Source organism: Lates calcarifer, linkage group LG6, assembly GCF_001640805.2.
Source record: "Lates calcarifer isolate ASB-BC8 linkage group LG6, TLL_Latcal_v3, whole genome shotgun sequence".
Classification (NCBI taxonomy): Eukaryota; Metazoa; Chordata; class Actinopteri; family Centropomidae; genus Lates; species Lates calcarifer.
Window position 1 is genome coordinate 13485706 of NC_066838.1, and position 22795 is coordinate 13508500.

Below are 22795 nucleotides of genomic sequence, written 5' to 3' on the forward strand. Positions count from 1 at the left end.
ATGAAACGCAAGATTGAGTGGTAGTCAGGTTTCTAATGCACTGCACCTCTTCTCCCTTGGGGATCCTGCGGCTGGAAATGATGATAATCTTGTCTTCTTTGTCAAATGTTACAACCTCTGCAACGCAGTTGGGGGCACAGGAATGGTTGACGTAGCTGGAAAGAAGAAAAAAAAAGTCAGTAAAATGAAATATACTAGATTCAAGGGCTTACATGACGTGGCAACTAGTAAAAAATCAACACTTACCGAGCTGGGCCACCCGTCAGAGTGGCATCAATCACCTGCTCATTGTTGATACGGAACATGTAGATCCCACGGTTCTAAGTTAGAGGAAGAAAACCAAAAATGTTTATACACATGCTTCTATTAAGCTTTTAAAAATGTTTACAGACTTTAAAGACCTTGTTGGCGCTGAAGTGTTAAATTTGGACATCCCACGCAAATAAGTACTAGCAGTGTTTTTACCTGTGACTCGTAGATCTTCTCACGGCGATTGGCCACCTCGTTGCGTATGACGGTGCCAATGTACTCAATGACCATGGTGTGCTTCTCCAGATCCTTGGCAGCGTACAGACCCAAGCCCTGAATGCGGGATCGCGCCAGATACACGTTGTTCTTCCACTCAGTCTTCAGGCGCCGATACTGGGAGGACTTGGAGTGGACGAACTGCTTGCTGTATGGTGTGTTGAGCTCTCCAGTAAAGGTACTCTGGTAGGCCTTTGACATGCTGGTGCTATTTAGAGTGTGAGGCCTTGAGACAAACAGAAAACAAAGTGTGAGTGAGTAACCCAGTCATATGTGAGATGCATTTAGAAAGTCAACGTTCTTTGGGAAAAATGTACACAACTGTGCTTCAAATGACGAGTTTAAAAAGCTTTGGGCCTCAACATGAAACTGCATATTTGTTGGGTTACAAAGACAAACCACACAGGTTTTACTGTGCTTGATACTTGAACTACCAGAACATGTTAGGTATTACTGTAAAGTTCAGTTTGCTATAGTAATTCTGTTTTACCTCTTGCAGTGTGTGGGAACCTTGGGCTCAGAGCGAGCACAGCCAGTGGGATTGATCATGAGAGGGAGCTCCATCAGAGGGTGACGGCCATATCGGAACTGATAGTTCTGGCAGTTCTCCACTCCAGGCAACTAAAACACAGCAAAGTTACACAAATCATATTAATTACACACTATGTGCAATATGCTCCTTATGTCATGGCATGATTTGTTTGGCTATGTAGCCCAGGGGCTCTGGTCAAGCTCTCTGTATGATGCCATGTCTGCTTGTGAGGTTTGGTGTTATCTATAGCAGGGGTTCGAAAAGTCTGACACTGTGGAGCCCCCTAAGACAATATCGGATGTTGTCTCCAATTCTTCAATTATAACAGGGATCTTGCTGCGGATTCTTACCGACTCAGTGATTCGCATGACAGCATGAACTGTGAGGCCATACATTTCCTCTCCTTTGACATGTTCAGTGAACAACTTCAACATGGATGATTCTTCTCGGAGTTTAGCCACCTGCTGAACCACCCGGTCCCAGATACCTAAAGACAAAGACAGTGAAGTAAATTCAGTTTATGGTCAAAAGAGTTATTTCAATTGGTTAAGTACAAAAACACTGAGAGATACCATATAACTAAGTCTTACCATCTGGAGTAGTGTCACGGTACTGCAAATCCTCCATGCCATGTTCCAGAACACGCACCTCAAACAGGGGGCGACCATCATCCTCACTGATGCGGCAGCGGTAGCGACAGCGCTTGTTGGGCACACGGGTGCTCCAGTAGATGCGTGTTGCCTCATAGCCAACTGGGAAGATGGCAGTGGGTGAGTGGAAGTTGGCCATTTGGGAAGGTAGCAACTGGCCGACAGCATGAAAGATGAGACCACCAACACGGAACAGATGGATGCGGTCACCTCGCTGCAAGATGCTGGCAATCTGCTTCACTTCATCACGCTCGATGTAGACGCGCCGTAAAACAGCAAATGTACTTAGTTCGTCTTCACTGGGGCCCTTCAGCTTATGCTGAGTGCACAACATGGTCTTGTCCTTGAAGAACATGCAGCGTGCCCGGATGGCACAGGCGAAGTGGTAGACATTCGGGCAGCGCAGTCTGTTGCAGCTGTTGGTAGCACCCGTTTTCTGGCAGTACGCGCAAAGAGTCCGCAATCCACGACGAAGGGCTACTTCCACGTTGATAAGGGCGCCGCCCTGTGTCTCATACACCTCTGTGGACCACAGGGCACAGTTAAGGTGCACCCACAGGTCCACATCAATGTTAAGCAAGCGGGCAGGCCCATCTGTGGCTCCATCACCTTCCTCGTGGCAGAAACAGCATTTACGTTTATCCCGAGGCAGCTTGTCTGGTCGAAGAGTAATGCGCAAGCGCTCCATCAGCTCAGACACCTCACGGCTGCTCTCCTTCTTAGACCCACCCTTGCGTATTGTGATGACAATCTGAAGACGTTTCCAGCGAATCCCCTTCCATTTTTTCACTTTGGGTTGTACCACCTCCTCATCAGGGGAGAGAGGCCTGCGCTGCTTGGTGGCCTTGGGGGAAGACTCCATGGTGCTGGGAGAATCTTTGGGAGGTTGAGCTGGTTCAGTGGCCAAGTCCTCTTCCTTGGCAACAGGACTCAGAACCTGCTGATCTTCAGTAGGAGCACTAGGATCAGTAGGATCAGGAACTGCAGGGGCAGTTGCTGGATCAGTGACTGCCTCTGGAGCAGCAGCTTCAGACTCGGTGACATCAGTTGGTTGTGCAGCATCAACAGGAAGACCAACATCCTGTTCAGGCTCAGTTTTGATCTGGACACCAGTGGGACTGGAGGGAGCAGGGGATGGGGAAGGTGATTTTTTGAAAGGCTCAGCTTCACTAGTTGGAACTGGGACAGATGGGGAAGGTTGTGGAGGAGATGGTGATGGGGGTGGAGATTCCTCCACTGGTATAATAGGAAGGTGGCGCACATCCAAGTCATTTACATTGGTTGTGTAACAGTGCTGGACAGGTTTGTCTTCTTTTTCTGGGAATTCCTGGAGAAGAATGCACATATGAGATCTACAGCTTTCAAGAAATATAGAATACAAGAAATATGATACAAAAAAGGTCAATAATTCACACAGTTCTCAAGACATCTGCAATGACTGACCTGTTTAATGAGAGCCAGAATGTCCACTTGTTTCTTCAATGTACAGCCTGGTAGAGACACATCAAACTGCCTTAGCCACTCGTCCTGACTGGGTGAAGCACCGTCCTTTGTAGACAGAGTCCCTGGAAAACACCACCACCAAACATTAGTGTAAATTTACATATTATTAAACTCTTGCATATGTGTTTGAGAGTAAGTGTATGAGTGTTTTCTGGCACCACTAAAGGCCCAAAAAGGCCAAGACTATGACTAAGTGGTCCCTTTAATAAAGATTTTATATTGGAAGCAAATGTTTCAGGACAGTTATCGCATGACTTAATGTGGCAGAGTGACATGACACAGATTCACACCCTGTTGCTGGAACCTATACGATAAACTTTCCTAATCCAGTGAGACAACATGACAAATGCATACCTGACTGGCTGGGTCCTTTCCCAGGCCCATCCACTCCAGGCATGTCAGGGTTAGGGGGAGGAAAAGTCACCTCATAAGAACCTGGCATTCTGATGTTAAGCAACTGGGCCATGGCCATCATCACGTGGTTCAGTTTCTGGAAGAAGAAATTAGTTTAAGTTTTTGTTAACAATGCATGAAGATAACGAAAAGTTAAACAGGATACAATGACATCATAGCTTAGTACCTTGGCTGCAGCAGAGGACAATGTGAAGGTAACAGACACCTCGTTGCTTTTGGCCTTGTCCCAGTGGTTGGGTGTGGAAACTGCCTTGCTATCAGCTGCTTCAAATGGTTTGTTTTCTGGGAAGGCTACAAGAGAAGTAAACGTTTAAGTCAATCTTTTGTCAGTTTGTACTTTAGCAATATAAATTGATTTAATGGTGAAATTACATGAACAATAAATTCTAATGCAACTCTTTCAGAATGGATTTCTTCACAATAAGCTGATATATATGAGCTATGTTTCTGTTTGGGGGAGTTACAATTAGCATTTAGAATCTGGGACAGTACCTGGTATAGCAGTGCGAGGTATGAGTGGGATGATGGGGGATATTGCTCTCTCTGTCTCTTCCTCTTTAGGCTCCCGTAGGTGAGGGAAACGTGGGGTTTCATCTCCTACATTACTCTCAGGCGATGATGCTGGGATGATGCTTTCTGGGGCATCCTCATCATCACTCTCCATCCTATTAGAAAAAAAAGGACATTTCCCATGTTTAGAGCCACTCAACAACAAAAAAAATCCACATATTGTGGTTGACAAAGAGCTCAAAACAATCATCCTATTGTACCTGATGTCCTCATTCTGGTTATGCGGTGGGGTGGGGAGAGCTGCTAGAATGTCTACACTCTTTACCTCCTCTGTAACAGAATCTGGGAATCAGGGAAAATGATAGAAAATTTAGAATCCAGTTACTGCACAACTTCATATCAAATATTTCTGAAAATATTATTCTCATGCCAAATTCCTCATTGTTTACCCATTGGCTCTTCTGCTGGCACTGTGTCTTTCTGACCTTCAGACAGCTCCTCCCCAGGAGTCACTCCATTCAGCAGCTTGTGCTGTACTGAGGGCGGAGGAGTAGGCGGCAGGGAGGATGGGGGTGTTGGTGGGTTGCTGAGGTTACTCTGTGAAGGCACAAAACAATATATGCTCTTGAAACAACTTTGTCTCTGAACACTTTGTTCTTGAAGAAGCGTTAATCAACAACCAAATGTTGTCACAGCCTGCAACAACTAACTGCTGGTACATGATGCAGATTAGTTATACCTTGGTGAGCAGCTGAGAGTAGTAGTCTGGGATATTGTCCAGCACTGCATTTCCAAAGGATCCTTTGAGCTGGGCTTTGCCATTGGCTGGGCTGCTTCCAAAAGGAGCAAACAGATCCAGGCTGGCAGTGATTGAAGGCTCCATCAGGGGCAGAAGAGAGAGACCCTGAAAGGTAGAAGCCCATAAATTTATGTGATGCAGAACCACACTTCATTACATTAATGGCAAAAATCACTAAGGACAGTAATTTTTGTCATCCCTTTACCTGTTTGAGTTGCTTTATCAGGGCTTCAGCACTTTTTCCAACTTCTTCCTTCTTATTCTTCTTCCGCGCATTAGGCCCTCGGTCTCCAGGTGCCTTATTCGTGCGCTTTGGCTTTTGTACAGGAGCCCTTTTTGTTATAGACTGCAAGTCCTGTAAGGATCAGGAAAATGAATGAGATGCTCTTTCCCACTAAACAGCGTGATAAGGCCAGAAAGATTTAATGTACTAAAGGAAAACATACCTCCATATTTCGTGGAGTCCCTTGAAGTTTCTGCTCCAGCATTGCTAGTTTGCTGTTGATGTGGCCATTAATCTCATTGTGGATGCCTTCAGAAGGCCTCTGAGCACCAAGCTGAAGGTTCTTGGTTCTCAGGAGTTTCTGTAGTAGTTGTTGTCCAGTCTCAGATCGAGGACCTTGAGTTCCAGGGTCTCCAGCCATGTTTCCAGCATTAATAAAGCTAGTGTTGTTCCCAGAAGTAACTGCCTCACCTGTTGCTTCTCGCTTTATAGCCCCTGACTGAGCATCCGCTGCGCCACCGCACTGAACCTCCCTTGGCTCCTGTTTAATGTTCTGTAGGGTCATCTTGCACAGCCCCTCTTCTCTAGAGCCGTGCTCTGCGTGAGGAGGATGGCTCTCTGTAAACTGCTGTGAATGTTGCTGAACATTCATGCCTTTTTGTGGCCCATTGGGGATAACTGAGGATGTTTGAGATGTTTCATTGGCTGATGTCTGAGCTTCTACTTTCAGTCCAGGACAATCAAGTGGACTCTTGGCTCCAGGTGACCTGAGTGGTGATGCCTTGACTTGGCTGTAGGGACTTCCCCTTCCAGCCCTACTATCAACCACAGAAGGCGAGGAGACATGGGATGAATGGGGTGAGCCCGGGTGGGCTGGGCTCATTCCGAAGGGACCTCTTGGAGAATATGCGTGGGATGGAGAGCCCTGCATGCGGCCTGCTGCAGCTGCCATTAGTGCTTGTTGTTGGTTCTGGTTAGGAGTGGGTGGTCGCATACCCATAACCTGATTAAATGTGTGCCGTTGTGGATCCCCAGGAGAGTTAGCTAATGGCTGACGTGGTGATGTTGGTCTTATCATACATCCTTGATCCATAGGGGAACGTGGCACTGGTACCTGGCCTCTCATAATATGTTGCTGCATTATTTCCCCTAATTGAGGCTGCTGTTGCCCAGGGACCATCATTCTGTGCTGCATCTGAGGAGCAACACCAGGTTGTTGGCCCAACTGTTGTTGAGTGCCCACTGCTCCTGGCTTCCCCATGACTCCATATGGCATCTGTTGGCCTTCTATCCCTGGCATCTGCTGCCCAACTGGTGGTATCTGTCCTGATGGCATGTGAGATCTCAACTGAGCTTGCTGTCCTTGACCCATTGACATCCGCAGCATCTGTCCCTGTTGGAGCTGCCTCTGAGCAATCATGGCCTGGATGTGCTGTATCTGCTGGTTTGGAGGAAGATTGCGGAGCTGAGGATTCTGAGCAATGGTAGCCTGGATGTTGATAGGGGCGCGGATCTGTCCAGGTGGAACTCCAGGCCTCTGTGCCATCATCCCTTGCTGCTGGGCTCTCATCATGCCCATTATCGCTTGTTGTTTTTGCTGCTGGGCAATGAGGGCTTGTTGCTGTGGAGTATGGCCCATCACAACAGGCTGTGGCTGGCCAGGATGGTTCTGGCCCATGATTTGCTGCTGACTGCTGGGATCTTGTGACTGCTGCATGGCATTTTGAACCGTTTGCTGTTGCTGCTGCTGAGCTAAGAAGTCAATTGCTTTCCCTTCTTCTTTAACAGTAATCAAACTGGGCTTGTCAGCACTGAGGGGACCTTGCCTTTGGAGAGTGAGTGGAAGTTGCAGCTGCTGCTGCTGCTGCTGAAGCGCACCAGTTTGTTGGTTCCCAACCAAACCAGTTTGCTGCTCAGGTACAGACTGAGCATTTGCCTGTTGCTGCTGAGTCATAAAAACCTGGTTTTGATGCTGCTGCTGTTGTCCAAAATCATTTTGACGATCGTTTGCAGAGCCCAGTTGAGTCATCTGATTTGGAGTGGAGGGTCCACTCTGCTGTGGTGGTGTTCTTGGATCAGGGCTCAGGATCCCACCCTCTTTGGGGCCTGAGTTTTGGCTGTCTGTAGCTCCCTGTGGCTGGGGTGTAATACTTCCTGCTGAAGGCGAGGAGCCCATCTGTGGGGTAGATGGTTGGGAGAGCCCTCCTTGTTCTTGGCTAGCCTGACTTATCAACTGTGTTGGTTGTCTTTGCTGTGCCATCTGCTGCTGCTGAAGGTGGGCCAAATTCTTTGCAAGATTCTGCTGCTGCTGCTGTTGCTGCTGCTGCTGTTGCTGCTGCTGCGATGCAATCATGCGTTGGGCCAGAATGCTCTGTTGTTGTGGAGTCAGTTGGGCCTGGGGACCCCTGAGGCCAGGATGACCTGGAGATGGAACCATTCCCTGCTGACCCATCATCAGCTGAGGCCTCTGTTGCTGTGATGGTGGAACTGGCTGGTTGCCCATAATTCCTGGTTGAGCTACCATCATGGCTTGAGCATGGTTAATGGGTTGGCCTCCTACAAGGTTCTGTTGTGGTGGAGCCACAGACTGGCCTCCAACCATTCCTTGTGGAACCTGCACCATATTCTGCTGACTGGCCTGGTTGGCTAGCATTCCTTGTTGAGTGCTTGCTTGTTGTTGGGCCATAAGTGGGTTCCCCATCATACCGGACTGTGGCTGAGCGATTAAGCCAGACTGTTGATTCGGGTGTGGCATTGACTGCTGACCCATTGCCACCTGCTGCTGCTGTTGCTGCTGGAGCTTTGCCATTTGCATCCTATGCTGAAGCTGTCTTTCTTGGAGAAGCCTGGGGTCTGCACCTTGCATTCCAGGCCCCTGTGGAAAGAATCCTGTTGGAGCCCCAGGGGGACCTGGGGCCCTGACACTACTGGTTCCAAGAGCTGCAGGAAGCTGAGGGGCTCCTCCAATAAAGGGCTGTCCTTGGGGCATCCTGACAGGCATTGCACCTTGCTGCATCATGCCAGGGTGCTGAGTCATTACTGGCGTTCCCTGCTGGTTCATCATCATCTGGCCAGGCATTTTGGGAAACATGTGAGGGGGGCCTCCCTGTGCAGAATGGCCTGGGGGTAGAAGACCTGAGCCTTGCTGATGCTGCTGCTGCTTGCTTCTGTACTCTGCAATAAGATTGGTATGCTCCTTCTGCTGCTTGCGCACCTAAAAGAGAAGAATTATAAACAAATATGAAATTCCACATCAAGATGCCAGGTGCCTTTGCTGTGGACAAGTTGGTAAACTTGTCATAAGAGTTTTTGCAGATGTATTTATCAGACTGTTTAAACACACCTGGTCAAGCTGTTTCTGAATTTTGCTCTGCTCCTCTGTAACCAACTTGAGCTTCTCTGCATCTGCCTCAGCAAACTCCCTGCCAGCTTTCTTAGCAGTGCGTTGCTTAGCACACAATGCCTTGCGTGATTTGCGGTGAACGCCAATCTGTTCTTCCAGAAATTTCAACTGCATTTGGAGTAACTGCTGGGTGTGAAGAAGCCACTCTTCATACTGGTGCTGTTCTGCATCATCTGCAACAGAGGAGGAGGACAACTTAAGATATCCATATAAGAGTGCAGCAACAGGAATGCAGCACCTATTCAAATGACTAAATACATTTCTAATGAGGGAGTATTGGTAGAACATACTGATGATTCCTTGCACAAACTGTGGAGGGTTAGGTCTTGACTGGGTGGGATCACTTGTCTCTCCCTCCTAAACACAAGAAGAAAGCACTGAAATAAATCAGCTACATAGGACTCAAAATTACAACAAATCAAATCACTTCTGAAAACCAAGACAGCATACCTTTGGAGGTCCAGTTGTAAGTTGACCTGGATCTGTGCCTGGGGCAGAGGCCAACCTCTGAGCAAGCAGAGAAACTTGTTGCCTGGAGAGAAAGCAACACATACAATGTATAATTATGTATGCAGTGTGCTGAACAATGGTCTTTCAGGGTATGTAGTTTCAAAATCATTGTACAATATGAGTTCCAAAACCATAGGGTTTCCACCATCTGATGGGCTGTTTGTGGTTACATCTGACATTAGACAGTTGGTACTGGAGGTCCTGTAGTAGAGGTTCAAAGTAAACTGACTATGATAAATCACAGAATCAGTAGCTTTTACAAGTGGAGCTCTATTTAGAAACAATCAGAAACCGAAACAATGTGATAATTGACACACATTAGAAGCTCCACAGCTGTGACCCTATTAAACAGTGCTTGTATAGGATACAGTAGTACATCTAAACAGTGATGTGTTCAAAGTTGAAGTACATTGGAATGGAGCTCAGGAAAGTTAAATAATTGTATATGTTCAGATGCTGGTAAAAGCATGAAATTGGAGCAAAGCAGACAACTTTAAACTAAGCTTTTTGGCCACTTAGAGGGAGCAGAAGCAGGCAGTAAATACAGCACTGACAGCTGTCTATTTACACATCCAACAGACACAGCAACATTAACATCCATTTGAAGCCACGCAAGCACAACATTGTACCATCATCAATATTAATACAACAATACTAGATACGCAGGAAAAATCATGCATGTCTGGTAGACCAAAAGATATTATTTTTTATGAAAGACTCAGTCTAAACAGCGCTGCCATTTGTGGGGTGGATGAGTGCTCTAAACAGTATGAAATGTGTGTCCACAGATGGAGAGGCTAATGATTTTTAAACAAATTTCTGTCATTCTCATTAAGGTGACTGCATGGATATCAACTTGAAATTGTTTCAGTGAAAACATACGGAGCAAACTGACCAAAATTAAAACCAAAAAATTTCCAATGAAAGTAAAGTACCTGTTAATGCCGGGTGGACCAACCATCGGATCCTGTGCCAACACTCTCTTGATACCCTTAAGTGCCACCATCTTTGCCTTAGCAATGGGGTCCATGATGTCATCAGTAGCAAATTTATCTAAATCTGCAATAGAAGACGACAAAGTCTGTTGATATACTATGAAAAGGACATCAGTTCTCATAGTAATGATAGTGACAAGCAATGCTCCTTACCTTTATCTGGGAAGAAATTGTTGACGAGAGGTGATTGTTTAACCACTGGCTGCGGCTGTGGTTGATGACCGAGACCTGTATGGATCCCTGGCTGCCCCATCCTTATCATTGCCTGCTGCTGGGCCATGGCCATGTGAGGTGGAGTTGCCATTCCAGGTCCCATCAGCCTCTGCTGCTGCTGTTGCTGCTGCTGCAACATGTGCGGAGCACGGGGCACCATCCCTGGCTGAGCCATCATTCCTTGGGTTGGCGGACGATGGTGATGTGGCAGCATTATCTGCCCAGGTGCCTGTGGGTTTGGCTGTTGACTTTGGAGGCCAGGAAAATGAGGTGCCATGCCTCCCTGGTGGAGGGAACTGAGCTGCTGCTGCTGTTGCTGCTTCTGTAGTTCCTTCTTCTCATGCTCCAGCAGATCCTGTATTAAAAGAGGCAGTTCACCATCTAAAGAGCTCTCTACCTTTGCCAAATCTACAGCAGGAGAGTGATGTCCCCCTACATCAGGTAGCCCCAGCGGATCATCACCAATATCGGCATGTGGAGCAGCTGGAGGAAAAGGTAATGGGTTGGCTTGACCTGGGAGGGGGTAGGGAAGACCGCCCAATCGAACAGAGCTGAGTGACGCCGACTGGTTTTCTGTTTGTGCAGGTTTGGCTGATGGTGTGGCCCCCCCAAGAAGCATCGACACAGCCTCTCCCATTTCATCTTTCACTACTGTCTGTCCTGGTTGCAGCTGAGGGGTCTGACCTCTGTCTTCTACTTTGACTTTTGCATTATCAGCAGTTTCTCCAGAGGGTGGCAGTTGGGTAGCAGACCCCACTGCAGTAGCAGGGGCTGTTGTGAGAGACTTCTGCCCTGGCTCCACCTTGGCTTTCTCTTCCACTTTAACTTGCACAGATCCAGAGGAAGATGAAGGCGCTTCACTTTCTGCTTCCACCAACCGCAGCTGGTCTGAGAAGACATCCTTAGGGTCTCCTTGGTCCAGTTCAGGGTCAGTGTAAGCCAGCAGGTCAAACTCATCACTGTTAAGCAAGTCGTCTAGATGTGGATCATTGGTTTCAAGGTTGTCCAGGTTGCCTAAGTCATCATCTCCTTTGTCAGGGTCCAAGTCTAGAGCCAAATCATCATCCTCCACACCTCCGTCCCCTGGGGCCTCCCCAAGCCCCTCAAGGTCAGGCTCTGGCAGTTCCTCACTGTTTTCTACTGTGGCAGTCTGAGGCTCTGTGACTAGGCCTGGCTGTGGAAGCTGATGCTGCTGGGTGCTAGGAGTATTGGGATTGGAAGCAGCCTGAGGCTGCAGGTGGGGCTGTTGTGTTACCGGGCCTGTGGTCTGTTGAGGCAATAAAACTGACAGTCCACCCTGCTGTAACCCCAGCTGTGCACCACTGCCCCCCTCAGTTTGAATGCCAACAGCTTGAGCTATGGGGTGTTGCTGAACATAAGGTGCTGCCATCTCTTGCTGTGAAAAGAGTCGTGGTCTGGGCTGGGGTCCACGGGGCATAAACTGGGGTCGTAAGGGTAGCCTCTGTGAGTTGTGTCTCAATTCAATGAACTGTGGTGGGGGTCCTTGACCCATTGACTGCATGGTCTCTCCCCCATGTCCTGGTATCATGGTATGAGGGTTACCCATGCTTTCCATACCCTGAATGTTGACAGTAGGGTTAAGATTGTGCCTTATTCCCATAGCCTCCATGCCAGGCTGGGGAAACCTCCTTGGACCTGGGGCCTGACCCTGCCACTGCGGAGGGAATGGTGGACGGGCAAACATGCCCTGAGGTCTGGTGGGCCCTGGTGGCCTGAAGGACACAAACACACAAAAGAAGAAATATATCACAATTAAAAAAAGTGTTTATTGCATTACAGAATTCTGAAGATATACAGGCTAGGACTAATTTAGGGTGATAATTATTTCTTTGCGACTGAGCAATTATATCGATAACAACATTGCACTCCTGGCCTCATTTCATTCCCAAATTAGCTCCACTAATATTACAATTTAAAGTTTTTATTTTGATATGCATGTATTTACTGAGAAAAAAAGACCAGATGTTGATGTTATTGTTATCATCATGTTACCGTTAGTATAACAGCAAGGGATATTTTCTAAATTTTCTTAATAATTTTTGATCTTCTTCAATGAAGTGCTCACCTTAGTGCACTAGGATCCATGATGGCAGGGGTTCCTGTAGGTGGTGGGCGAATGAGCTTGTCCTCCATGCCTCCAACAGCCATGGGCATCTTCCCTGCCACAGAAGCCTGAGCTCCAGCAGTAGAAGAAGCAGCAGCACGATCCTAAAGGAAGTAATAACAGAAAAATAGTATATGTAACATTCTTTTCATTTGTCGCATTTCATTTAGCTTTCACCACATAACAGATCAAAGTATAAAATAAGCTCTATAGAATGGTACAGCTGTGACTTTGATCATTTAGTTTGCTAATTCAGTTTGTTTTAGATTAACTCTTCAGTAGAGCAGATACTTGCTGGGATTTTACCCAGGTTAAATAAAGACATCTTCCTAACTGTTATATCACACTGTTGTTGGCTAGGTGTTATATTTGTAATGTTGACGTGTGTACCTGTGGATAAGGTGGTGGTGCTCTGTGGGTTTTGTTGTCTTGTTGAAAGGCCCCCATCTCTCCTCCAGACCAACCTGGGGACGCACTGCCAGCAGCAGCAGCAGCCTCCTTCTCTTGTCTAATGGAATTTCTCTGCATTTGTTGTCTGATTAAGAATTCCCTCAGTCTCTGGCGCTAAAAAAAAAAAAAAAAAAAAAAAAAACACAAAAAGCACTAATTAGCAAAACATCTAGGAGGTGCATAGAATGACTGTTAACTTTATAATAATTATTATACCTGTTTGTGCTTCTCCAGCTCAGAGGGGCTAAGGCCTACTAGTGCAGGGTCCTGCACTGCTGACATGTCAGGCATTTCTTGAGTGCCTGGCAAAGATGGCTGATGAGGTGTGTCTGTTGGACGGACAGCTGGTAGTTCTTGAGATCCAGAGGCAGGTGGCACCCTGGAGCTGAAGCCGTCTGTCCCCATAGACTGCTGATTTTGCAGCTGTGTTTGCTGGAGCTGACCCTGTACCATCTGACTCTGCTGTTGGTTTATTTGGAGGCCTCCCGTGCTGGGACTGCGGCTGAAATTAGGAGCTGCCGATGGTTTACCAGAGAGAGGATCCCCTATGGGACTGTTGGTAGAATGGGGTGGAGGTCCCTGGTTGGGATGAGGTGAGCTTTTGTAACTTGTGGTTCCCTCTGGGGCAACAGAGGGGGGACGAGGGGGTTTGTGGATAGTAGCAAAATGGTCTCTAGACTGTGGCCTTGAAGGTTGCTGAGAACAAGGGTCTGGGGATTGGAAACGTGGGGTCGCAGGAGACTGGACATTGTAAGGATCACTGGAGAGGCCACCAGGAGTGTGAGGAGACTGAGAACTGCCCTGGGACTGGGGGCTAGAGGGCACTCTAGAGCATAGTTCCTGTTGAGCTACAGGGTGTCTCTGGGGTCCAAGAGAACAACTGTCGCCTGACTGCGGTCTGGGAGTTAGTGGTGGCTGGGTGTGGTCAGAGAAAGAGTGGGAAGGAGACTGCCTGTAGCCTTCAGAGGGGTGGCTGGGGGAAGCTCCAGGATGAAGTGTGCCACCCTCTCCTTGGTGCATTCGTGGCGTCATAGGTGCCTTGAATAAACCATCCCCGGACTCTAGCATCCCAGCAGGGGAGCCAGTGGACAGGTCAGGTCTTCCAACTGCAGAGGAGCGTGGAGAGGGTGCACTCATATCAGCCCTGTACTGCCCTGTGCTTGCAGGTGAGGAAGCCACTGCAGAGGGAGATGGGGATGAACCATACTCTGGCCGCCCCATCCCCTGCTGGGTTCTGAAAGGGTCTCCATAGTGAGTACTGTGGGATGGCGAGAAGATGGGTGACTCCCCAAGCCCAGCACCTCTTGAATGAGGACTTTCTGGAGGTCCTAGGGACTCCTGAGAGCCTTGCTGTGATTGTGGTAGATGACCCTGTTGCTGCTGCAGCTGTGATCTGAAGTAGGGGTCAACCTGCTGAGCCCGTCTGGGGGTTCCAGGAGTTCCTGGTTGCATGTCAAAGGGGCCAAGACTGGCTGGCCGTCCCTGAGGAGGACCCTGTGGGCCGGAAGCGGAATAACCTGAGGAAGAGGCCTGCAAGGGGCTGGCCCCGGCATGGGAGAAGGGTGTGTTTGGGTGCGAGTGAGAATGGGGTGACTGAGAAGGAAGCTTGGCCAAGGGATCTGTCCGGATTTCAGCTGACCCCGGGGTCTTAACAGGTCCATCTGAGAAAAATACAGAGGATGATCCTGAATCTGGAGGGAAGGGAAATGGGCTTTCTGCAGAGCTGGGCTGGGAAGAGATTGATGTAGAACCTGAAGGTGGAGGGATCTGGAGGTGTAAACTGGGCCGTTCTCCCTTCACACGTCCTGGCTCTGTCTTGACTGGCCTGCAGACCTGGCTCTCTGCCTGCTGTGAGAAGAGTACGAAGGAAACATGAATCCGCACAACAACTCTAATGAAAGTTACCAAACCCTTCAGTAATCTTGAAAATACAAAAAAATGCTGATGCTTTAACTCACCTTCTGTGCCTTGTTGATCCTCTGAGCTGCTCGGTTATCTTTGGCCTTTTGCTACAGAAAATAATTTGATATTTAGATAAGAATATTAGAGAATTTTAAAAATTACCTCTGAATACCAAAGACATTAACAGTTATGTTTAAGTGCAAGGCAAGTGCAAGTGTAGGCTGAACCTGGATAATATAAAATTTCTGATTGGGGTTGTAATAAGCATAATGTTACAGTGTTACAGTGACATGTTGGTCATTTTACATTTGAGTAGCAGTTTCCTGTATATCAGTGCAATTTTTCCCTTGAGGTTTTCTGCATAGAAGTGAGAGTAGCACAAGTTTCTAGGTGAATATACGAGTGACAAGTACCTGACATTTTAGAAATGTATAAGTTAATGTAAATTAGTCCTTTTTTAAAACAAGACAAAACAAAAACAGAGAACCTACCAGATATGGAACCTTGTCAGCAGCTGACACCTTCCTCCAGATCTTCATGATTTGCTTACAACGACTAGCCCAGTCTGTGACAGGAGAAATATTGAACTGTTGCTTGATATCTAACAGTGATATAAACCTTATGACTGTTTAGTCTAATGATTGATTGTACATGTCGATGTAGTATTTGTCCCACACTCACCTGGGTAGTCCTGTTTGAGAGTGGGAAAGTTGGTATTGGCATAAAGCACTGGGGAAATGGTTGAGAGTTCTCCCAGCTCCTCGTCTTTCTCCCAGCGCTGCAGACTGCGCTGGTTGTAGGACAGCCCATCACCCTCTGCCTCAGTGGGGGTTGGTGGGGAGGAGGGGGTTGCTGGGGTAGAGGGAGTAGCCCAGGGGCTCTCCTCACCCCCATCTGGACTGAACAGTCCTCCTCTGTCCCTGTACACCATATAAATAAGGTATTATAAAACAAAGGGCTTACATGTGTCAACATTGGAAACAACAGTCTATTCTAAATTGAAAAAAATTCAACAGAATTGCGCATCTGCTTTAAGAACATTTTATAGTACTACTTGCTAAAGAACTACATACAATAGATTGTTGTAAAATAAAATGCACTTGGCAGTTGAGTTTATGGTCCTACCGCATGTCAAAGAATGGAGACTGAGAGAGGCCAGGAAACGCATCCATCATTCCAGCTGAGGGCAGGGACCCTGCAAGAGATTTTTCATGTTTGAATCCCAACCTGGACTTTACTTAAATCTTACTTGTGTAGTTAGTCATTACAACTTTCTAAATCATACAACAAATATGGTACTGAACTTCAAATGGTTTTTAATGATAAGGACCTCTGCAGGCATCCCTTGTACACACCTGAGAGGAGAGCTCTCTGTGGCAGAGCGCTACGATTGAGTTCTCCCTTACTGCCCTCCAAGATGGGCTTCATGCCCCCCAAAGAGGAGCCGTCTGACACTCCCAAAACTTTCCTGAAGAACTGCTCAGAGTCCTGATTCTCCACCCCTTGTGGAAGACCTGGCACACGAGGACAGCAGCATGTAGGACAGCATATTAATATCAAATATTCAATCTTGTCCTGCGTTAAATTTGCATACTGTATATATCAAAGTATCTTCTCTGGGATTACCTTCACTTTTTTCTGCATCAGAGTCGTGAGGATCAGTTGACGCCTGTTCCTTCAGCGATGACGATGGTGCAGAAACTCCTAAAATGTGTTATTTTTTAACCAAACTCGAATTACCTCATAACCATGTCAATAAACCAGTAGCATTAGCATCCAAACAGACACTTACCTGCACCTTCTCCCTGAGGCTGGGGGGTATCACCCCCCTCTTGCTTGAGAGGAAAATTATCTTCCACCGCACGATCCTTGGCCTCAGCTAGTGAGACAAACACATAAGTCAAACACCCTATACTGACCTTTCTCACACCCAGAGTCACAAACAATGTGCAGAGTTGTCATATGTCACAGGTCAAGTTGGTGCTCTTACTCTCTGGGGCAGTATTTTTGACCCCTGACGGTGCTGGTAATGAAGGTCGGACAAGGCATGTGCCCGGCCTTTGCCCTGGAGGTATCATCACAGCTTTCTTACTCAAGTCTATTAGTGTCTTCCCAAAGAAAGCCTCCTGCAATGAACACAAAAATTCAAATAATGAACATTATTAACTGAATAGCTTAGGTTTCAAAGCTGTTTTAAGCATAGGGCACAGAGAAATTACAAACCTGAAGGTAAGCTGGAAACATGTCCTCAAGTTTACTCTTCTTTCGGCCTCGACGTTTCTTGGCCTGTTCTTCGCCCTCCACTGGTTTAGGATCCATAATGTTATCTGTGTCAGGGTGGGGTCCTATGTATATATAAGCAATACATTCCGTTTCCCAGATTTACAATTTTCACAAAAAACAAATAAGGTTTAATTTAGTCACAAGTACTTTCTGAGATCAAAAATATAGGAATTATGGAATGACTTCATTACTAAATTAAATTCTTAATGAATGAAATGAAATGCAACAGTCTACTATTGCTACCAACCTTCCTCAATGGTTCTCTCGATTGGCTGTCCATCTAACATAGTCTCTCCAGCCAGCTGGGCAAAAAATTCTTTCTTCATCCGTGTGTGACACTTCCTTTGTCGCACCATGAAGCCTCCAATTCCTGGTAGAATTTAGAAACAAAACATTTGTAAATATTTAGTGGATGCACAGACATCTGTGTGGATATTACAAAGTGTTGTGTTAAATTCTGGGTAGCTTACCAGGTCTGTAAGGTTTCCGCTTTCTTTTTTTACTATCATCTGTCTCCTCCGCTCCCCCTTTGAGACCCTCGCAGTCAGCCATGCCTTCACCACCTCCCTCAGCACCACCTTCTCTGTCAGGGCTCCCAGGGTTCTCCATCTTGGTGTCACATTCCATGGGCTCCCCACAGCCTTGAAATAAAACATAACATAGAATTTGCATTACATTAAAAGAAGCAAAACACTCCCACAAATTGTTTCTACACCAATGGATGAATGGATGAATGAATGTGCCAACCTTTTCCATCCTCCCCATCTCCTTCGACCTCTCTCAGATCCATTCCATCAGGACCTCCATCACAACACAGAGTGCCAAGACGGGAGCGACGCTGCCGTCTCTTGTGCAGGGGAGACATGGAGATACTACGAAGCAGGGACATACCCGACTCCGTCAGCCACACACCTTCCAACCGGTAGAACTGGGGTTCTGTAAAGTGACAGTTGCAAATCTGAATGGCTTACAATAAAACAAACAAACACAGCCATGTCAAATGTGCTTTTCATAATAAATGTGAATAAGCAAAATTCACAAACCTGGCTCTTTGATCTTTATTGAGGCCATAATGGCTGACTCTACTGCTGTGAACAACGGCAAAAAGCAGGTAGAAAAAAGCAGAAGAAAATCATGCCATCAGTACAGACAAGAACATCCTGTGTATATATTTGAAACCACAATTTCTTCACTTTTGTCTTCACTTTTAAAATAGTGTCATTACTGTGAGACTTACCCACAGGTTTTGGAACATATGGGGTACAGGATGTACATGCAAAGCCCTCATCAGAAGCTTGTTCCACCTCATCCTCTGTGTACAGACTCTCACAAACAGCATGGACCCATCTGTACAGGCACACAGAAATGCATTGATACGCATACTTTTCATCACAAATCACACTGCAAATCAAAGATGTTATGGAATAATTCATGACATGAAAAATACATGAATAATCCATTCCCCGCTTGTCTTCATTAGCTGTGGTCTCATGAATACCTCAGTTTCTGTGTCTGGCGTGTGCGTGTGTAGTTCTAATGAGCAGCACCCACCGATCGCAGTACTGACACTGCAGCAGCAGCTCCTCCTCCATGAAGTTCTCTCTGCACACTGGGCAGGAGACAAGGCTGGCACAGGGGCCACAGTGGGTGTAGTTGTTCTGCCACTCACAGTGGAAACCTGGTGAGTTGGACCCACACTGCACACAGCACACACACCTGCACAGAAATAGTGAAACACTCTGTAGCCAATATGCAAGATTAAAATGATATAACGTGTGTGATATATATATATACACACACACACACACACACACACACACACACACACACACACACACACACACACACACAGATGCCAACAGAACTTGTGTAACAATTTCTCTGTTGCTACAAAGCAAAGAGATGGAGGGATGGGCCTCTGAATTGCTATTGCAGGGCTGAGGCTTGAGTGTTTTACATAATATGCAAATTTACATGTATTCATTTCCATTTGACCCCATTCAAAGCTGCAAGGCTGAATGAAGCATTGTGGATCTAGAGTTAAAGTTTGTTGGTTTTTTTTTTACCATTTGCACTTCCAACCACCCTTGGGTACAGTGTGCAAGGGAGGGTCCAAGCAGTAGGTGTGATAGCTGACATCACAGTCATCACACAGCAGCAGACGGGAGGGGTCTGAGGCCTTTCCGCACATCTCGCACACAATACATTCCAGACAGCGCCAGCCCTTCCGCAGCATCGTCTTGGTGATCTACAGAAGATACAAGATTTTATTTATCTGTATTGACAAGTACAGTGTTGGAGAAAAAAACAAGAATAACAACAAAACAAGGATAACATTATGCTTACTTTGCTGTTCACACAGTAGGGATGATAACACTGGGCACACTGAGCACAAGCCAACAACTGCCCCTCCGCACCCTTTCCAAAACTGCCACACACAACACACATATCCTAAAAACAGAGGAGAGAAAGTGAGATGGAACAAATAAAAGAGAGGAAACACAGAGTGTGTTTGTATTGCATTTAAAAGTGACATCTGTGGTTCTTGACACAGCAAATGCCACAGGGATAACTGAAAATGTCAGACTTCAAGAAGAGCTGTACCTGTAGCAGGACAAATTTATCAGTGTTTGAGAAAAGAACCACTGTGTTCTGCATGGTGTCATCTTCCTCATCATCTTCCTCCTTATTTAGTCCAGTGTCTGCAGTCATGCTTAGCTGTGGACAAAGGGATACATTATGTGTGATTGTGACCACATTATAAAAGTAAAAGTACATAAAATGATATCTGAATGGCGTGTTAAGCACAGCTTACCAAGAAGGCATCAATGCAGGAGGCCATGGCTTTGAGGCGTGACCTCCCACCACGCCCTCTCCCTCCTCCACCACCTCGAGGTCTGCGCTTCCCAGGGAAACTATTGCTTCGCCCCTAAAATAAAAAACAAAAAGTTGTGTAGTTTTAACAACAAAAACATGAGTTCAAGTTAAATGTCAGATGTTCAAGCACAATCACTCAATAAACATAGTCCAACTTGTACATGGTGACCTCACCTGTTTGACCCTTGAGCGACCTGGGGATCCTCTGCGTTTCACCTTCTCTCTGTCGCTTCTGAGGGGTTCAAAAGGCAGCGAATCATCAGTCTCAGTGAGCAGGTTATCTGAGCGGCCCGTGGGTACAAGGCCGAGCTCCATGGAGAGCTGACCATCGGGTTCTCCTGGAGAGCCCAGAAAGCCACTGCTGCTCTCATCTCCATGACTCATATTAGACATCTCGTCCAGCAGCAATTCTGGCTTAACCTCTCGCTCCTGCAGTTCCTGTTTTATGTCATCATTGTGTCCTTCTCCTTTCATTTGCTCATCATCCTCTTCTTCCTCCTCCTCCTCAGAGTGAGGTAGTAACCTCCCCTCCATGTCCACAGCAGAGAGGGCCTCTTGTGTGTCTGATAGAAGAGAAGGAAACTGGGGGTCCTGGCATGGACTTCTTTCCTCATCTGCCATGGGCAAATGCTCTGTTTTGTCCACAGAGGCAGGAGAAGCAGGTAACTTTGATGGATCCTTACTGGATGGTTCTGTGGTAGAACTATCAGAACCCCTCTTTAATAACTCCGATGATGCCTCTTGTCCCACTAGGGGAGTGGCCTCCTGCTTCTCCACCTCCATACTTTCAGGGCCCTCTTGTGACACCGGTGTTGCTTCTGCTTTAGGGTTGTTAGGCTGTTTATCTGCTGCAGGGTCCTGGGAAAGGGTAGCTTGGGTCACCTGGCTGACTGCCTCATCTCCTCTCTCTTCATCAGCAGGTAGACAAGTGGTCTCCTGTTCTGTTGTTGCACACTCTACATTTGAGATTAAGGAACGCAAGGTTATTAATGTTATCATTTATAAATCTATCATTAGTTACGGCAGACCATCGTACAAATAATAAAGCGCTGCTTTGTGTTCATTTTCAAATATGCCTGTCATCAATGTATTCTGAGTTCACCTGTAGTCTCAAGTGGAGCAGCGGGTGCCTCAGAGATGAAGTCTTTTGTTACTACCAGCAGCTCCCTCTCCATGGTTTTCTCCCCAACATCTGTTGTCTCAACAACTGCAGCCTCCACCCCTAGAGCCAAAAGTAGTTAACTTACATAGATACATCTCTGACATAAACAAAACACATTCTTTTTTAAGTCCAATAAAACTCCTTCCTGACATGTCTTTTAAGCTTATGTTGTGTCTTACCCAAGTCCATTTGTGTCTCTTTGTCAGTTGTGGCTTCAGCCTCTGATGTGCCTCTCTGTCCTGGTGTCACCTCTGACAGGTCTGTCTGCTCTTCTGTCACCATGTCTGCATCTGTTTGGATTGTCATCTCCACCAAACCCACATGTCCTTCAGTCTCCTCAGATGCCTCTCTGGTTTGTATCTCTGTTGTATGTGGTTGAGTGACAGGTTGCTGATGATCCTCCTTGCAAGGCAGGCAAATGCACTTGGCTTCTGGAAGCTCCCCTTGTAAAGCACACTCGCTGTGCACCCACCTAAGACAATAAGAAGATCATCAAGATGAAATACTGTAAGACAGTATAAGCAACAAGCGTACACATTAACAACCTCCAATGAACACTATTGTGCTTGTGTAGCTTGTGTGCTTGAGCTAACCTGTGGCACATGCTGCAGCACTGCAGAGCAACAGATGGGTTGGCAGCTTTGCGGCAAACGCCACACACAGAGCTGCGCTGACGCTGGCAGCCCTCACACACAGCATAGTTGTCAAACCACTGGACTGAACCTGGCAGCACCAGTCCACGGACACCGCACTCCGTGCATACACGACACCTCTGACAAAATACAGATAATGGGGATAAAATGTAAACCAAATGATCAGAGAGGCACACCAAAAAGACTTAAATGAAAAACATATTTTGGCTGGAAAATTAATTCTCACAAAAAGTAAGTAACTTTGCTGTCACAGTAAGTTTTCAGAGGTGACTGACAAATGTGACTTACTCTGCATTTCCAGGGGTCAGAGGGAAGAGAATCCATGGCCGGCTGGAGACAGAAGGTGTGGTAGCCCTTATCACAGGCATCGCATACCAGCATTTTGGAGTCTTCTCCAGGTTGTCTGATAAAATTAAGAATCAAGACATTACTCTTACAAATGAGAAATAAAGCTCAAGTAAAACTGGACAACTGTCTTAAATAAACATTGTTAATATCATGCAAAACATAAGCACAACATTGAACAATCTCTTGAACAGGGCGCAGTTTGGCTCAGGGGAGTGGACTCACCTGCAAGTCTGGCACACCTTACACTCTGGGCACTGCCATCCTGCCCGCTGGATGGGTGTGGCACCAATCTCAAGACAAGCCGCATGATAATGTAGGCCACAACCCGTACAGAACAGCAAGTCTGTGAGCTCACCCGCTGAGTCGCACACTGCACACCAAGCCTCTTCACCTGCTGTTAAAAAAGTACACAAAATTTATATTAAAAAAAATAAAATCATATTAGCATGTTTGTTTTCTTAGTTCTTCTTACTTCAACATGAAAGTCAACTGGGAATAACCACAAGGTCGGTAGCTAGTATCCACTTATTTTACTGGTGTTTTGTTAAGCAAAATAAGCAGATTTAAGCAAGGTTGAAAAACTTTTTACAGCTCACAGGTTAACAATTGTCACTATGGAGGCAGCTGACATTTTATAACAGACATCATAAAAATGTTCAAAGCCTTTGCAGACAGTCCACAGGTTATAAACCAAAATCAGTACAGAGAAAACTGGATG

At 46.5% G+C, this 22795-nt stretch overlaps 1 protein-coding gene across 4 annotated transcripts in view; it reads right to left on the minus strand.

Annotated features, from left to right (window-relative positions):
- Positions 1-22795, minus strand: part of kmt2d (lysine (K)-specific methyltransferase 2D) — a 31285-nt gene that overhangs the window by 3061 nt on the left and 5429 nt on the right. For 2 of the 4 annotated variants that reach the window (XM_018665950.2, XM_018665951.2), the window contains exons 7-54: positions 22300-22471; positions 22018-22132; positions 21670-21848; positions 21256-21548; positions 21017-21136; positions 20089-20870; positions 19853-19966; positions 19642-19755; positions 19384-19488; positions 19104-19285; positions 18589-18753; positions 18275-18384; positions 18081-18125; positions 17785-17973; positions 17508-17678; positions 17285-17407; positions 16978-17099; positions 16745-16880; positions 16547-16633; positions 16381-16458; positions 16110-16268; positions 15880-15949; positions 15436-15674; positions 15246-15319; positions 14811-14861; positions 13069-14700; positions 12793-12966; positions 12364-12506; positions 10218-12010; positions 10005-10128; positions 9010-9091; positions 8850-8916; positions 8500-8732; positions 5380-8370; positions 5139-5288; positions 4874-5038; positions 4584-4731; positions 4395-4476; positions 4117-4289; positions 3791-3915; positions 3565-3700; positions 3151-3272; positions 1648-3034; positions 1408-1544; positions 1016-1146; positions 466-751; positions 247-320; positions 47-155 (exon numbers count right to left, since the gene is read on the minus strand). In XM_018665950.2, the coding sequence (XP_018521466.1) occupies positions 47-155; positions 247-320; positions 466-751; positions 1016-1146; positions 1408-1544; positions 1648-3034; positions 3151-3272; positions 3565-3700; positions 3791-3915; positions 4117-4289; positions 4395-4476; positions 4584-4731; positions 4874-5038; positions 5139-5288; positions 5380-8370; positions 8500-8732; positions 8850-8916; positions 9010-9091; positions 10005-10128; positions 10218-12010; positions 12364-12506; positions 12793-12966; positions 13069-14700; positions 14811-14861; positions 15246-15319; positions 15436-15674; positions 15880-15949; positions 16110-16268; positions 16381-16458; positions 16547-16633; positions 16745-16880; positions 16978-17099; positions 17285-17407; positions 17508-17678; positions 17785-17973; positions 18081-18125; positions 18275-18384; positions 18589-18753; positions 19104-19285; positions 19384-19488; positions 19642-19755; positions 19853-19966; positions 20089-20870; positions 21017-21136; positions 21256-21548; positions 21670-21848; positions 22018-22132; positions 22300-22471 (14459 nt within the window). The remainder of the gene's footprint in view (positions 1-46; positions 156-246; positions 321-465; positions 752-1015; positions 1147-1407; positions 1545-1647; positions 3035-3150; positions 3273-3564; positions 3701-3790; positions 3916-4116; positions 4290-4394; positions 4477-4583; positions 4732-4873; positions 5039-5138; positions 5289-5379; positions 8371-8499; positions 8733-8849; positions 8917-9009; positions 9092-10004; positions 10129-10217; positions 12011-12363; positions 12507-12792; positions 12967-13068; positions 14701-14810; positions 14862-15245; positions 15320-15435; positions 15675-15879; positions 15950-16109; positions 16269-16380; positions 16459-16546; positions 16634-16744; positions 16881-16977; positions 17100-17284; positions 17408-17507; positions 17679-17784; positions 17974-18080; positions 18126-18274; positions 18385-18588; positions 18754-19103; positions 19286-19383; positions 19489-19641; positions 19756-19852; positions 19967-20088; positions 20871-21016; positions 21137-21255; positions 21549-21669; positions 21849-22017; positions 22133-22299; positions 22472-22795) is intronic. The other 2 variants (XM_018665955.2, XM_018665953.2) reach the window with 2 other exon arrangements.